At 35.5% G+C, this 14,385-nt stretch overlaps 2 protein-coding genes across 2 annotated transcripts; both read right to left on the bottom strand.

The window, feature by feature from the left end:
* Nucleotides 1-3,100: 3,100 nt before the first annotated feature.
* Nucleotides 3,101-3,988, bottom strand: HELRODRAFT_174219 (hypothetical protein; the record flags this gene model as incomplete). Its single annotated transcript, XM_009020767.1, has 1 exon — nt 3,101-3,988. The coding sequence occupies one exon, from the start codon at nt 3,986-3,988 to the stop codon at nt 3,101-3,103; it is 888 nt and encodes a 295-aa protein (XP_009019015.1).
* A 148-nt stretch (nt 3,989-4,136) lies between these two features.
* On the bottom strand, nt 4,137-4,856 carry HELRODRAFT_174218 (hypothetical protein; the record flags this gene model as incomplete). Its single annotated transcript, XM_009020766.1, has 1 exon — nt 4,137-4,856. One exon carries the CDS (start codon nt 4,854-4,856, stop codon nt 4,137-4,139), a length of 720 nt encoding a protein of 239 aa, XP_009019014.1.
* Nucleotides 4,857-14,385: the final 9,529 nt, after the last annotated feature.

Below are 14,385 nucleotides of genomic sequence, written 5' to 3'. Positions count from 1 at the left end.
CTTCCGAGACTCCCGATAACTCTCGCGACGACAACAATTCCTGAACTGAAATTCTGAGCCTGTTGACGGGACCTTCCCAGCGCTTTTATAGACGTTTGGCCGCTATCACTCCCATGTTCAGAAATTGCGACAAGTTATTAATAACTCACGCAAACTGAGTTATTAAAAATTATTTGTCCTTGAAGAACAGTTCAATATTTTGACCAACTTTTTTTTAAACGTTTTTTAACTTGAAATCACCACGGCCACGAGATATTAATTACTTGTTTACTGGTTATCCATTTAAATCGTATAGCGCTACACTGAACCCTGACATACCTCACACCCAACATGATGAATATTCCTAGGGGAGGAATATTCATTACCTTGTACCTCCATCCTCTCGCAACCTGGACAGGAAGTCAGTAACGTTTCGGTTACCTGCCCTATAGGTGAAGCGTAGATCATATTCTTGTAATGCGAGAGCTTTTAGGTGTGGATTCGGTTAAATATGTCAATGGGTTGTGGTCGGTGTACACGTGTATCGTCGACATACAAATCCATGGCCGATACTTTTGTAGAGCCCATATAATGGCATACACCTCCCTCTCGATTGTTGCCCACCGACGTTGAGTATCTGTCAATTTACGACTGGCGAACGCTATAGGTTTCTCGCAACCATTATCATCCTGTTGTACAAGACAACATCCTACAGCATGATCACTGGCATCGGTGATTAGCCCGAAATCTCGAGCATAATCAATGGTATTCAATGTTGTTACGTTTTTCAGTTGTTGAATGATCTTATCAAGACTATCTTGATGCGCGTTTGTCCACTGAACACGATTTGACACCTTATTCTTCGTCAATTCAGTAATGATGTCTAACGTCCTTGCTAAATTTGGTATGAAACACTGAAAATAATTGAAGAACCCAATGATCCTTCGTACCTCTCTTTTTGTTGTAGGCGGTCGGATGTTATCAAGCACCTGCAATTTAGTCGGATCTACTCCAATGGTCCCCGAACCTATGACATGACCTAAAAAATGTAGTTTTGCTTCAGCGATTCGGCATTTTTCAAGGTTAAATGTTAACCCAGATCGTGCGACAATGTTGAAAAATGCTCGCAGGTGTTGTAAATGTTCCTGCCACGTTGTTGAGAACACTGCGATGTCATCAATGTAGGCCTCGGTAAATTCCTGCATACCTTGAGTGAGTTCTCTCATAGCTCGAGTGAAAGTGATGCTAGCTGACTTAAAACCGAACGGCATGCGTTTGAACTCATAAAGTCCTTCATCACAAACAAAGGCAGTCAGCCAGCGTGACTCCTCTCCATTGGTATTTGCCAATACCTACTCCTAGCATCAAAGTTGCTGATATAATTCGCTCTCCCAACCTCTGTAACACATCTCGCACATCAGGAGTTGGAAATCCATCACCTGTTGAATGTTTGTTGACATACCTGTAGTCGATTGCCAAGCGTACACCCCCGTTTTTCTTGATGATACAAACAACCGGACTAGCCATTTCACTTTTGGATGGGATGATGATGTCCTGTTCTAACATATCTTCCAGCTGCCGTCTAACCTCCTCCCGTAGTAATTCCGGAACCTTGTATGCTCGCAACCGTTTGGGTTTAAACTCCTGATCAACCCGGATTCGGTGTTGTATGTGGTTGTAAATGCCCACCTTTGGCGAAAATATCTGTGAATGTTCTTTCATCAAGGTTAATACATCGCGCCTCTTCTCTATTGACAAATGTTTCAAACCCACAACTTTCCAACAACCCCCAGCTCCTATAGTACCCGCACCTGATTTGTAAGTCTTCAACATCCCAAACTCGGTCTCCTTACCTCGTAAAATAGCACAACTATTTACCACCGCCTCCTCGATTCGTTGGTTGAACTTACGCAACTTGTTTGCGTGCACGTGATGTTTTCGCCCTTCCATTTCCACCACGTATGAATATGGCGATTTCACCTTGGAGATTACTCCGAGACCCTGCCACTGATTACACCATTTGTTTCGTAATGGCGTCGGTATCAACATCACCACCATGTCTCCAACCTGTAAGTGCCAATCACTACTTCTTAAGTTGTACTGATGGGCGTACTGTTGTTGTTCCTTCTCAGTATGATACTCATCATATGATTTAGCTAATTCTAGGTGATGGCGAAGGGTTTTCAAATACTCATCTGGCCTTTTTCCAATATTCAACGGTAGTTCGTTTTCCCCTACCCATGATTCCTTGAGTATTGACAGCGGACCTCTCGGTAACGTTCCATACAACATCGTATATAGGCTGACGTGAGTCGTAGAAGACGGTCGTTCCCTCAAACTCCATAAAACGAATGGCAGTACTCGGTGCCAGCTTCAATGATGTTCCTGGGCCAATTTGTATATCATCGCCTTCAACGATTGGTTGCAACGTTCCACAACCCCGGATGCTTCAGGATATCCTGGCGTGTTGAATCGCGGGCTACACCCCAGTTTCTTCAACATCACTTGTGTAATCTGACTCGTAAACTTGGTGCCGCAGTCGGAGCTAATAACTTTTGGTATGGAGTACGTCATGAAAATCTGAAGTAAAACTTTACAAGTCGCTTTGGCGCTGATCGATTTCAAGGGGTAGGCCATGGGCCACCTCGTGAATAAATCTACCACCACCAGTGCATAGTTATATTCAGGCTTGGTACCACCACCAGTGCATAGTTATATTCAGGCTTGGTACCACCACCGTCGGTAATCATCGGTCCGATACAGTCCATCACCAAATGTGTAAATGGCAATTCATCATTCCGCGATATCGGAGTAATTGGTACTCTGTCGGCAACCTTGACTGGAGCTCTGAGTTGACAAATTGTACATGATTTACGATACTGTCGAATTCTTTCAGTCATCTCAGGGAACCAGAAACTGAGCGCGATCCGGTATCTGGTAGATTTGAATGCCATATGACCTGCGAATGGTGCATCGTGCCTCAACTCTAACACGGTGTTGATTCGCGACACTGGTAGACATTGTTTGACTTTGTGCCCGAGTATTACTTCCTTGTGATATAAGACTCCATCTTCAATAAAAAAATTCTTCCTACCCACCTTAGCAAAACCCCACCACCTTTTCAATTCGTTTGTTCTTTAATCATCGTTAATTTGTCAGCCACACCGTTTATCCCATCATTAAAGACCTCTCCCGCAACCTCCGCTGATCCCTCTATATCCCCCGACTCCTCAACAGTGTCACATCGACTACGACGACTCGGATCATCTGGCACCTCTACCTCATCTGATGCATCGTCATCTTTCCTTACCATTACCTCATTCGCGTCAACATTTATCGCCTCGTCATGACCTTCTTCATCTATCCCATTGTCGGTACCTGTCAACCCTTCTCCTCTACCAACCTCATCAGTTATCTCATCCCCATCCTGATTAGACCACTCTTCCACATCACAGTCAGACATTGCCTCCCCCACCCTCTGCTCATCATCATCGTTCACAGGACTGGGAACCTCGTAGTGCTTGACTTCGTTTAATAACTCTACCACCCCTGGAGTTATCAATAAACCTTCTACCAAACTTGGTATCACTGCACACCACACCTTCACCGCAGGAGCCATAACCCTACACCTTTCGTCACTTGGTATCGGTTTCAGATTTATCGATATACCATCTACCTCCTTACCCTCCGGTTCCAAACCTCTTACCATTAACTTACCTCCCAATGGCAGGTTCAAACTTTCAGACAAATCTTCACTAATGCAACAAACCTCCGCTCCGCTATCAATCAGAGCCTTCCGATTTAGTGTGTCGTTCAGCATCACATCAACGTACGCCCTTTCATAAAACTTGTCCGCCTGTATGACCCTTGGCACTTTCCCTTGTTGACTCTCATTCGTTATGACGTGTAGCCATTTCGGTTTTGAAGTAACCTTGCATTTGAGAATACGTTTTGGCGTCGCGGTTGATGTTGGTTTTCGGTTACAAAACCTTGCGATATGCCCTGACATTTTATTTCTGTAGCACCGGTCCTCTCTTCTGACATCATTGGACACGTTTTTATAAACAACGGGAGGTGGTCGCGTTGATGCCGTCGGTTGGCTGGACATCTTCATATTCATATTCATTTCGTGTCGGTCGACTGTTTTTGCTAAAACCTTATAACCCATCCAGTCGTCCATTTCTTAACACGAATTCTAACACGTTTTTCGTAAGAAGTTCCTTCAGGCGGTCGGCGCAAATCAAATTTACCACACTTTGAAATGAATCAACTTCACGACTTTGGAAGTAAAACTGAAGCGTGTTGTGCAGTCGATGAGCGAACATAACAAACGACTCCTCCTTCTGTCTTCGCATTGTGAAAAATTCATCTCGCAAACGAACGGGGTTAATACGATATTCTCGAAGTAAATGTTGTTTTACCTTCGCATAATCTCGCATGTCTTCTCCACTGAGGTTATCAAGCCAGGACTTCATTCCATCATTTAAATTCATCATTAATAAATTCGCCCTAATGTCCCAATCCACATCATGGTTATTGAAAATCTTTTCTATTCGGACAAAATATGCTGGTACATCTCTGATGTCGGTTGGACATGGCCCCAACAAATGTTTCAACGATTTGGCGAAAAAGTTACTCCATTCTATGGCTCGAAGTGCAGTGTTAGAAGGGGTTTCCCGTGTTTGTTGAGCACGCAGTTCAAGTTCCTTCAACCGAAATTCATGATCTCGAAGACTCGCTTCCCTCAGTCTCTCATCAGTTCTACGCATTTCCTCCAGTTTTGTCTCCGCTTCTAACCTTTTGATGTCATATGATTCAGCGACACCTTCACCGTCTGTCGTCGCCCCCGCCATCTTCGACATTGTCTGCCGTTCCATATTGTTACAATTTTACCAACTTGTTTTGTCGTTGAAGTCTTCACGTACACACTCAATATTCTTTTTTTTTGTGTGTGTACCCCACTTCTGGTACCGAATGTAAGGGTTCGTTCTTTAACTTTTCTTATTATTATTTCAACCTCGTAACAAGAACAAGTATGTTGTAACAATCTCTCTATTACAAAGTGAAACACTGTTTATAATGCCAAGCAAGTAATAATAATTACAACTGACGTTAAGAGTCAATATCTCTAATTAAATTAATTAAACAACGTTATAAGTAAATATCTTTAAATAATTAAATATATATATATCTATATTTCACAAATCGTCGGTTCACGAATCCACCAGTTTTACTTCCGAGACTCCACGATAACTCTCGCGACGACAACAATTCCTGAACTGAAATTCTGAGCCTGTTGACGGGACCTTCCCAGCGCTTTTATAGACGTTTGGCCGCTATCACTCCCATGTTCAGAAATTACGACAAGTTATTAATAACTCACGCAAACTGAGTTATTAATAATTATTTGTCCTTGAAGAACAGTTCAATATTTTAACCAACTTTTTTTTAAACGTTTTTTAACTTGAAATCACCACGGCCACGAGATATTAATTACTTGTTTACTGGTTATCCATTTAAATCGTATAGCGCTACACTGAACCCTGACATATATATATATATATATATATATATATATATATATACATTATATATTTTATAATATATATAATGTTCGAAGGAGACAATATTTCGAACAGTATTTTATATGTTCTACCGAATTGTTGGCATGAACTCTTTAATGCATAGCGTCCTTTTTTACGGACACCTTATATTAAATTGAATTACTCTGGCACTCCTCAATTTAATTTGTAAAATATTAAACCTGAACACTCCTCGGTTAAATTGTTAATGGAAAAGACCACATTACCGCTCATTTTCAACCATTTTGTTTGGAAAATTTTTACTTCTTTTCGCGCAATTGTAAAATTTTTGTTTTTTGAAATGTCTCAGATTTAAAGGTAGATTTCTCAAAATTTATAAATTTTTTGAAAATATTTTTACCGCAGTTATTTCACTAATTTAATTCATTTGTAATTGATATTTTTTAATTGCATCAAAAATTCATATTGAAAACTGCTGATACCATTTTTACCATTTCCTTTTAAAAGGACGTCATCCACTGAAGCTCACATGGTTTGTGCAATGTAATGAATGTATTTAAAACTTCACCTAATCTTATTTATCACAAATTTTAAACAAATATATTTTTCTTTTGATTATATGCGTGATATCACGTATTTCATGCCTAAATATCACCAAACTTTGGCCAGTTACAATGTGCAATAATAACCAATTAGTGTATATAAACTATTTCTATTTCTTCATTGTTAGATATTACATATTTTTCTGATTTTGATTGAAGGTATTCTGTGGCTGAAGTAGTTAGCATGATGGAAGAAGATAATGATTTTCAAAGTGCTGATATTTATATTTCGCAATAATTCAAAACAGTTTATTCGTAGTAAACCGATTCGTTTTGGCTTTAAAATATGGTGCTGCAATAGCCAATTGGGATATTTAGTCTAATATGAGCCGTACCAGGAACTGATTTTTTACTACATTAAAAATTTGGGACTTGGTGGTTCTGTTGTCTTTCAACTGGTTAAAATGTTACCAGATGGACTACCTTATAAACTTGACAACTTTTTTACCTCACCACGTTTACTTGATCATTTGAAACTGTCAAATGTATTGGTAACAGGAACTGTAAGAACAAATGGAATGGGAAAATGTCCATTGAATGATATTGATAAATTGAAAAAAAACCCATGAAAAACTTTTGATTATTTGATGGACAAGAAATCTGGAATGCTTGCAGGTCGATGGATTGACAATAGTGTAGTCACAATGATTTCCAAATGCTTTGGCGTCAATCCCATAATTCAAGCTAAACGTTTGTCTGCAGCAGAGAAAAAGCAGGTTAAGATAAATATGCCTAATGTAATATTGCAGTACAATCATTTCATGGGCGGAACTGATAGAATGGATCAAAATATAGCCAAAACTCGTATTAATGTTAAGATAAAAGAATGGTGGTGGGCGCTTTTTTTTTTACGATTGAGGCCAGTCTGCAAAATGCTCTACAGGTCTTCTGAAGCCTGCAAGCACCTACAGTTGACATTTCGTCGTGAAGTAGCCATGACATACATCATGAAATATCGAGCATCAAATTCCATTTCCAGCTTATTAAAAATCCGTGTTTTGCGATACGATGGGCAAAACCACTTCATAGGAAGCATTGACGGTGGCCAAAGACGATGTGCACAATGTGGGAGGAAAGGACAAAAATAATGCAATAAATATTGTGTTACTCTACATGATAAATACTTCGAATTATTCCATACAAAGTGATGCTCACCTATGAAAAACCATGTACCATGTAGTGCATAGTGTCCTTTCTTAAGAACAAAATTTCAATGTTGAATATTTTTTGTTTGAATAAATTTTATTAAAAATCAATTTTTGTTCATTGTTTTTCTCAATAAAAAAAGTTTTGAGAAAATTTGAAAAAAATGTGAGAAGTCATGCATTAGAGGGTTAATCAATTTAGAGTATGTCTTTAAATTTAGTTTAAAAAATTTTATATATAATTTAATCATGAATTTGGATAACAACAGTTATATTAAATTTCCTTGATGAACTTGGATAATTCTATTTTAAACAAATTTAACTATTTCCAGAAAATTCTAGTAAAGAAAATTGAAAGGACACACTTTAAATTGATGTAAACAATTGCCAACAATTCGGAGGAATTCATACAATACTGTATGAATAAATAAATACATATATATATATATATATATATATATATATATATATATACATATATATATATATATATATATATATATATATAGGATGTGTGTATGTATGCGTGTGCACATAATCTCATTGTATGGTAAACAATCCAAGCGTCGACTTCTCTATAAATATAACAGTTGAAATATATCTAAATGTTGAAAACTATTGTTCTATTTATTATAAAAATTTGACGGACTGACGAGTTTTTCGAATGGAATTTTCGTGGTTGGGAGTGTTCATCGTTGCGATGTTCTTAATATTATGACGCACAGGATGTTGTTGATGTCATAACTCACAGGATGTTCCTAATATTATGATGCACATGATTTATTGTGTTTTAAAATTTACAACTCTAATTATCCGTTGAAACTTAATGAAAAATAGTTGCAAATTTTAAAAAAATATTTGCGTTCAAATTATTTATATTTTAATTATTCATATTACTACCATTAAATATTTTTATGATCAAATATTCTAAAATATAATCCACGCCTGTTAATGCAGGACATTAGAAAGTATTAAAATCATTAATTGTTAGGAGTTCGTAACCGTAGGACTGCTTTCTGCAAATGTTTTTGGTCGTTTGAAACCAATTTACATATCACATATGATAGACGTAATTTTTGAGTGACAACGACCTTCTAGTTTTAATTTGCTCAGCCTCGTATTAAAAAATTCAAAAAACTTTTTTGTAAGCAGAAAATATCAGCTGAAATGTTTTAATTTATTTTAGATTGCTTAGTTTTCATTCACAATTTAATGCAAATGTATGCTTTTAGCATCTGTAACGTAAAGACAAATGAGCGTATATTTGTTGAACTTTGAACTCGGATTCAGTCGAGTTAAGTGTTTGTGACCTTACCTCCATGATGTTTGTTATTTGAACAAACTATAAAAACATGTGTTTAGTATTTTCAAATAAAAATATGAAAATTTTACAGCTTTTAAATGTTTAAATAGAAAAATTAAGAATGGAACTAGAAGTGTGAGAGTTATTTTATAATTTCATTTTCAATCATCGCGGTCATTAACACAAAAACATCCTCTCAAACAAAAGTTTTTTCTAAACGTTTTTTTATAGAAATATTTTATAATTATATTTCTTCACAATCAGATCAAACTTCCTAGCAGGACAGTTTCATTTAAAACCAAATCACCGGGGTCCAATATTAAAATTAGCTGGCTAGAAGTTTTGATTCATCCACCATCGGGTATTTCGAGATTTGTCGAGTATATTGCAAATAAAAAAAAATCATTTTTGTTCTCAAATAAACGAAATATCAAAAATATTAGCGAATTAACAGCATATATAAAAATTGATTTTAAAAATATGAAATTCTGCTTTTGGCGAGAAAAAGCATATTATAGGATGTAGAGAAATGAAACAAAACAAATGTGTGATAATGTCTAAATATTTTAATATACATGCTTATAAATTCAACATTTTTTTGCAAAATGTTTAAAAGTCCATTATTTTTAAAACTACCGGGCAACATTGTTGTATGAAAAATGATGCTGCCACAAATCAGCGTGTCGTTTGGGCATCAACTGACGAAAATGATTTTAAATTATTTTCGCCAGCTTAACTTCTTTGAACAAACATTAATTAATTAATTAATTAATAGGAAAATTTAACTCATCACAACTTTTACTCTTCCTGCACCAAATTTAGATCTTTTATCTTTTTTTGCTTAATTTTTTCAAAATTGTAAGTATTCTCACTAATCTAAATTTCAATTACTAAATATCGAAGATTGTAGTGAAGAAAGATTGGAACGCAAACGTCTTAATTCAAATATTTAATTTAAAAAAATGTAAGCAGACAACTGATAGGGTGATTGCTTTTTTATCAATAAAACTGGCCATAGAAATGGTCGTTCATTGAAAGTTGCCAACAGTCTGCCAGATGACCGCTTTCTTGATTGATATCTTTATGCTGACGAGGCTAAAATGTTTAAAATAATGAATTCTGTTGATAACCATGTTAAATTTAAATTCTGTTTAAAATTACTTGTGGAGTGGTGAAGGGAACATGAAACTCAATGGTGATGAATGTCTTGTAATCAGCGTGTTGGAGTCGCATGAAAAATATCAGGCTCCTCAAAAAATTACGATTCTGGCAAAAATCTCCGACTCCCTGCTCCGACCCTGACGCTCTGTAATCCATCTGATCGTAATGCCATTTGCAGGTGATGTGGAATGAAGTGAATGCCCATGAAATGAAGAACTAAAGAGTGTCAGTGATAATGGTGATTGAATGATAACCATAGAAAACATGAGGGGTGGTGATGGTGATTAAAGTGGTGACGGTAAGAACGTTGCGGTGATGATCAAATTAGTTTAATAAGCAATAAACGGATGGCGGGAATGATTTACATTCAATTTTGTTGAGGAGTGATCACGTGACTGAAAATCATCAGTTAATAAATAATTGACCCATCCACTAAACATTATTTATATTTTTTATCAATTTTCAACAATACATTCGCCAGATATCACTTTGTCTATTATGCATTTCTTACGTGTTTTTATTGCGCTATCTCTCAAATAAACTGCAAAATGGTGATCATAAATTATTATATTTCGTTTGTTTGGCTAGCGGGATATTAATACGATGGAAATATTTGCGCTAGCATTGGGATGCTGCTTTGTAGCGTGTGAATGCATTCGTGTCCGTTCGTATGCCTACGTGTTGTACGTTTGAGCATTTTTGTTGTGTGTCTGCCTACATGCTATATGTATTTGTGTGTCTGCCTACATGTTATATGTATTTGTGTGTCTGTCTGTATGTTGTACATCTGTGTTTGTTTGTCTGTCTGTATGTTATACATCTGTTTTTGTTTGTCTGTCTGTCTGTCTGTATGTTGTACATACGTGTTTGTGTGTCTGTCTGTATGTTGTACATTTGGGTTTGTCTATGTCTGTATTTTATACATTTGTGTGTCTGTGTGTTGTACATTTGTGTTTGTTTGTATGCCTGCATGTTATAAATTTGTGTGTTTGTATGACTGCATGCATGTTGTACATTTGTGTTTGTGTGTTTGAATGTTTCTTTTTATATTGAACATTTGTATGTACGTCTGTGACTGTTTTGTGTATTTTGTTTGTTTGTGTATATTCATGTTGAAAGTTTGTAGAAGCAATGATGTTTAACAGTATTTTAATTTTTTGTATATGTATCATAATAATTTGCTCTCAGAAACTTTGTGTTGTTGGACGTGAATTGCCATAAAATGAAAACTGATATTTTTAATAAATAATGACCAAAGAAACATAAGAACGATGTTGTTGATGTTGTTTGTGTTGTTGATGTTTTTTGTGCTGTTGATGTTGTTTGTGCTGTTGATGTTGTTGATGTTGTTTGTGTTGTTGATGTTGTTTGTGTTGTTAATGTTGTTTGTGTTGTTGATGTTGTTTGTGCTGTTGATGTTGTTGATGTTGTTTGTGTTGTTGATGTTGTTTGTGTTGTTAATGTTGTTTGTGTTGTTGATGTTGTTTGTGTTGTTGATGTTGTTTGAGTTGTTGAGTTGTTGACGTTTGTGCAAAGTTATGAGGCAGCAAATGTTTATTCATTATGATACTTCTTGTTGCTGACGACGCTGCCTCGATTGTCTCCTGAATGATCTGATGAATGGCACTCATTGGACGAAGAATTTATTTTGTGGGGTCTCTACTGTTGATGTCAGCATCTCCGATGGTCTTTCTTGTCATCTTCCAATTTTTAATGGCTGGTCGTCTTGGTATTCAGTTACATTATTGTAAGTCTTCAAGTTGGACTGTTGAGATCATCGCACGCTGTTGAAGATGCATCTGCAAAATTTGCTCGATTATGATTTTTATTTGTATAAAAAGGAACAATTCTTTGTTTATAGCGAAGAAAATGATCAGCCAATGAATATTTAACACAGTGGAGGTAATGAAGAATGCAGGAATTGTTGAATGAGACTTCTGGGAGGCATCATCTTGTCCCGCGACTTGCTGCTTACTTCTTCACGTTTGCATTCTGTTTTTATTTCAACACTTTTGGGTTTTCACGTTGATATCGTTGTGGCTGCTTGCGTTTAAGTTGCAAAGTTGTTGCAATAACTGGATGACAAGTCAAATACAAAGGCATTACAATTTTTATTATGTTGTTATTGAATTTTATGATACCATCGAAGTATAAATTTAGGAATAACGTCAAGCTTATTAGTCAAATTTAAATTATGATTGCCTTGGTAAACTTGATCAACAATACTTAACTGTTATTGATAGTTTCATACTTTCATAGGCAGACATAACTCCGTTATGTTTTGCTCTAAAAACACGATGAGATGAGACTGCACTATGTAGTCTAGGTAGTCAATTTTTATTATGTGTGCGTACGTGTGTGGGTTCGCACGCTCGTCGGCTGCACGTATTAAAATTGTTTAAATGTGTCAGGTTGTCACTGCGTAGGTGTAGTCGTATCGAATTTATTTTGAAAAAAATTTGGCTTCTATAAATATTCTCTCATAAATTTTCTAATAATATTCATCTGTTCTAAAATCGTCCATCTGATAAGAGCTCGTTTGTTGAGTGGCGAGGTTGGATGGGCTGAGGTTTGGTTGGAGTGTTACAGGAGAGTTTATGAACAAGGCGTGTTTAACTTTTAAACAGTGTTACAGATTTCTAGATTTGTTACGAAACAAATTATTTTATAAATTTATCAACAATAATGAATTTAATTTATCATTCTGAAAACAAATTTTTCCATTTTTAATGTAGCTTTGTGATGAAACATCAATTTGTATATGCTCAGCGTTTTCATTGTTAGTCGCAAATGACATAAAAAAAAGATTATTGTTAAATTAAAGTCTGTTATAGATGGTTAAGATGTGTACAATTTTAAAAAGTGTGGTTATTTATTAAAAAAAAATATTTTTTGTCACGTTACATGACAAGTCGTCCTGCGGGAGTATGGCAGCAATATCCAAGTGACTCCTAATTCATTTCCAAGTTTCTTTTGTAATAATTCTTGCAGAACAAAACAGTGTATGAAGAAGGCGTACTTAACTTTTAAAAACACTTCTAGCAGAGAATCATGTATTATTTATTATTTGAGTTTTTTGAAACTAAGGCAAAATATATATTGTTGAAAAAATTAATGAAGAATTAAAAAATTGCTGAATAATTTTGAACGGTGAGTTTTAGAACCCATGCAACTGTTTGGTAACATCCATCCTTCATTCATTCCACACGGACAGAGTTTTGATTTGATGAGATTTTCTAAATTCCTGTTGGGGCTACGTTTTATGTTTTGCGTTTCGAGTTTCATCAAAATTTTAACGATGCAAAATGATAAAATAAAATGATTAAACTAATGTCAGAAAAAAATATTTTTCTAAAAGCATCAATGGATTAAAAATGTTCTACTTTGAAATCGAAACAAGAATTTAGAAAACAATTAAAATATTGCTAGTAAACAAGTGACAGGTTTTCCAAACGGCAATAAAATGTTTACATTTAATTATTTTTTAATTGAAATTTTTTTTATTAATATTTCATAAATATCTGCCGAATGATTTTTGAAAAATAATGATTGTAATTGTTATACAACTTAAAACAACCTAATAATCATGATTTAATTTTTGCAGCACGTACGAGTCATTTTTGGAATTAGTCATAAACATTTTCCATTTACAAGACATTTACATTGTAAGTGTCATTTTTATTTTGGGAAGATGGTTGTACAATCAAGCGACTTTTATATCGGGTACCGACGAACGCCTGCCTGCAAGAGCGTCCGCGTCTCTTGCTACGTGTGCATAATTGACTGTATGATGTGCTTTCAAAGTGTAGCAATCAAATAATCTCAACAGCAATCAATGCACGCTTTCGACTGATGTCGTTTACATGTGAGCTCTTTGTGTTCGTATTTATGAAATTTTAATGTGATAAGAGAAAAATTTAATACTGGATACATATATTTGTTAGCGTCAAGTTAATGCATATATATATTTATTAATAATTATTTTAATTTTTAAAAATAAACGCGTTTAATTAATTGGCAAACTTTGGATCCAAAACTAAGTTTTGCCGATTTTCACGGGTTTTTTTTTAAAAACTTGCTCTGTCCCGGCTTATTGAAGCAACTCATCAACTCATCTGCTCATTCATCGTTATGAGGTCGTTCTCATGTTATTTATTAACTACTGAATGCATTAGTGTGGATGAACAATTAGCTGCTCTTACGTATCTCCTTTTAAAAGCAAGTACTGCATCGGTACTGGTGTTGCAAGCGATATGTTCAAAAATGGACATCGGTATTGGCATCGGCAATTTAATTTGAAACCGACATTGGCATGGCGACCAAATGTTTGAGTATCGTTAACAACCATGTGGATGAATTTCAAAGAAACATCGACTTGAACATCATAATTACTAAAATCACATTCACGAAATAGAACATAAACAAAAGAACTTTTAGTGATGAAATCAAAACAAAAGTAAAACAAATAGTTAATACAACGCATGAAATATATATATCACCAAGTTAGATTTTGCGATGGCTTACATAAATGCTTGGAACATCAAAAACCAACTTTCATGTACAAACACACACACACACACACGCACACTTTTTTACACACACACACATACACACACACACACGTGCAAACGTTTATGTACTTACATACCCAG

The sequence above is a fragment of the Helobdella robusta genome (genome assembly GCF_000326865.2).
Source record: "Helobdella robusta unplaced genomic scaffold HELROscaffold_29, whole genome shotgun sequence".
Taxonomy (NCBI): domain Eukaryota; kingdom Metazoa; phylum Annelida; class Clitellata; order Rhynchobdellida; family Glossiphoniidae; genus Helobdella; species Helobdella robusta.
This window is presented reverse-complemented; position numbering and strand designations above follow the sequence as displayed.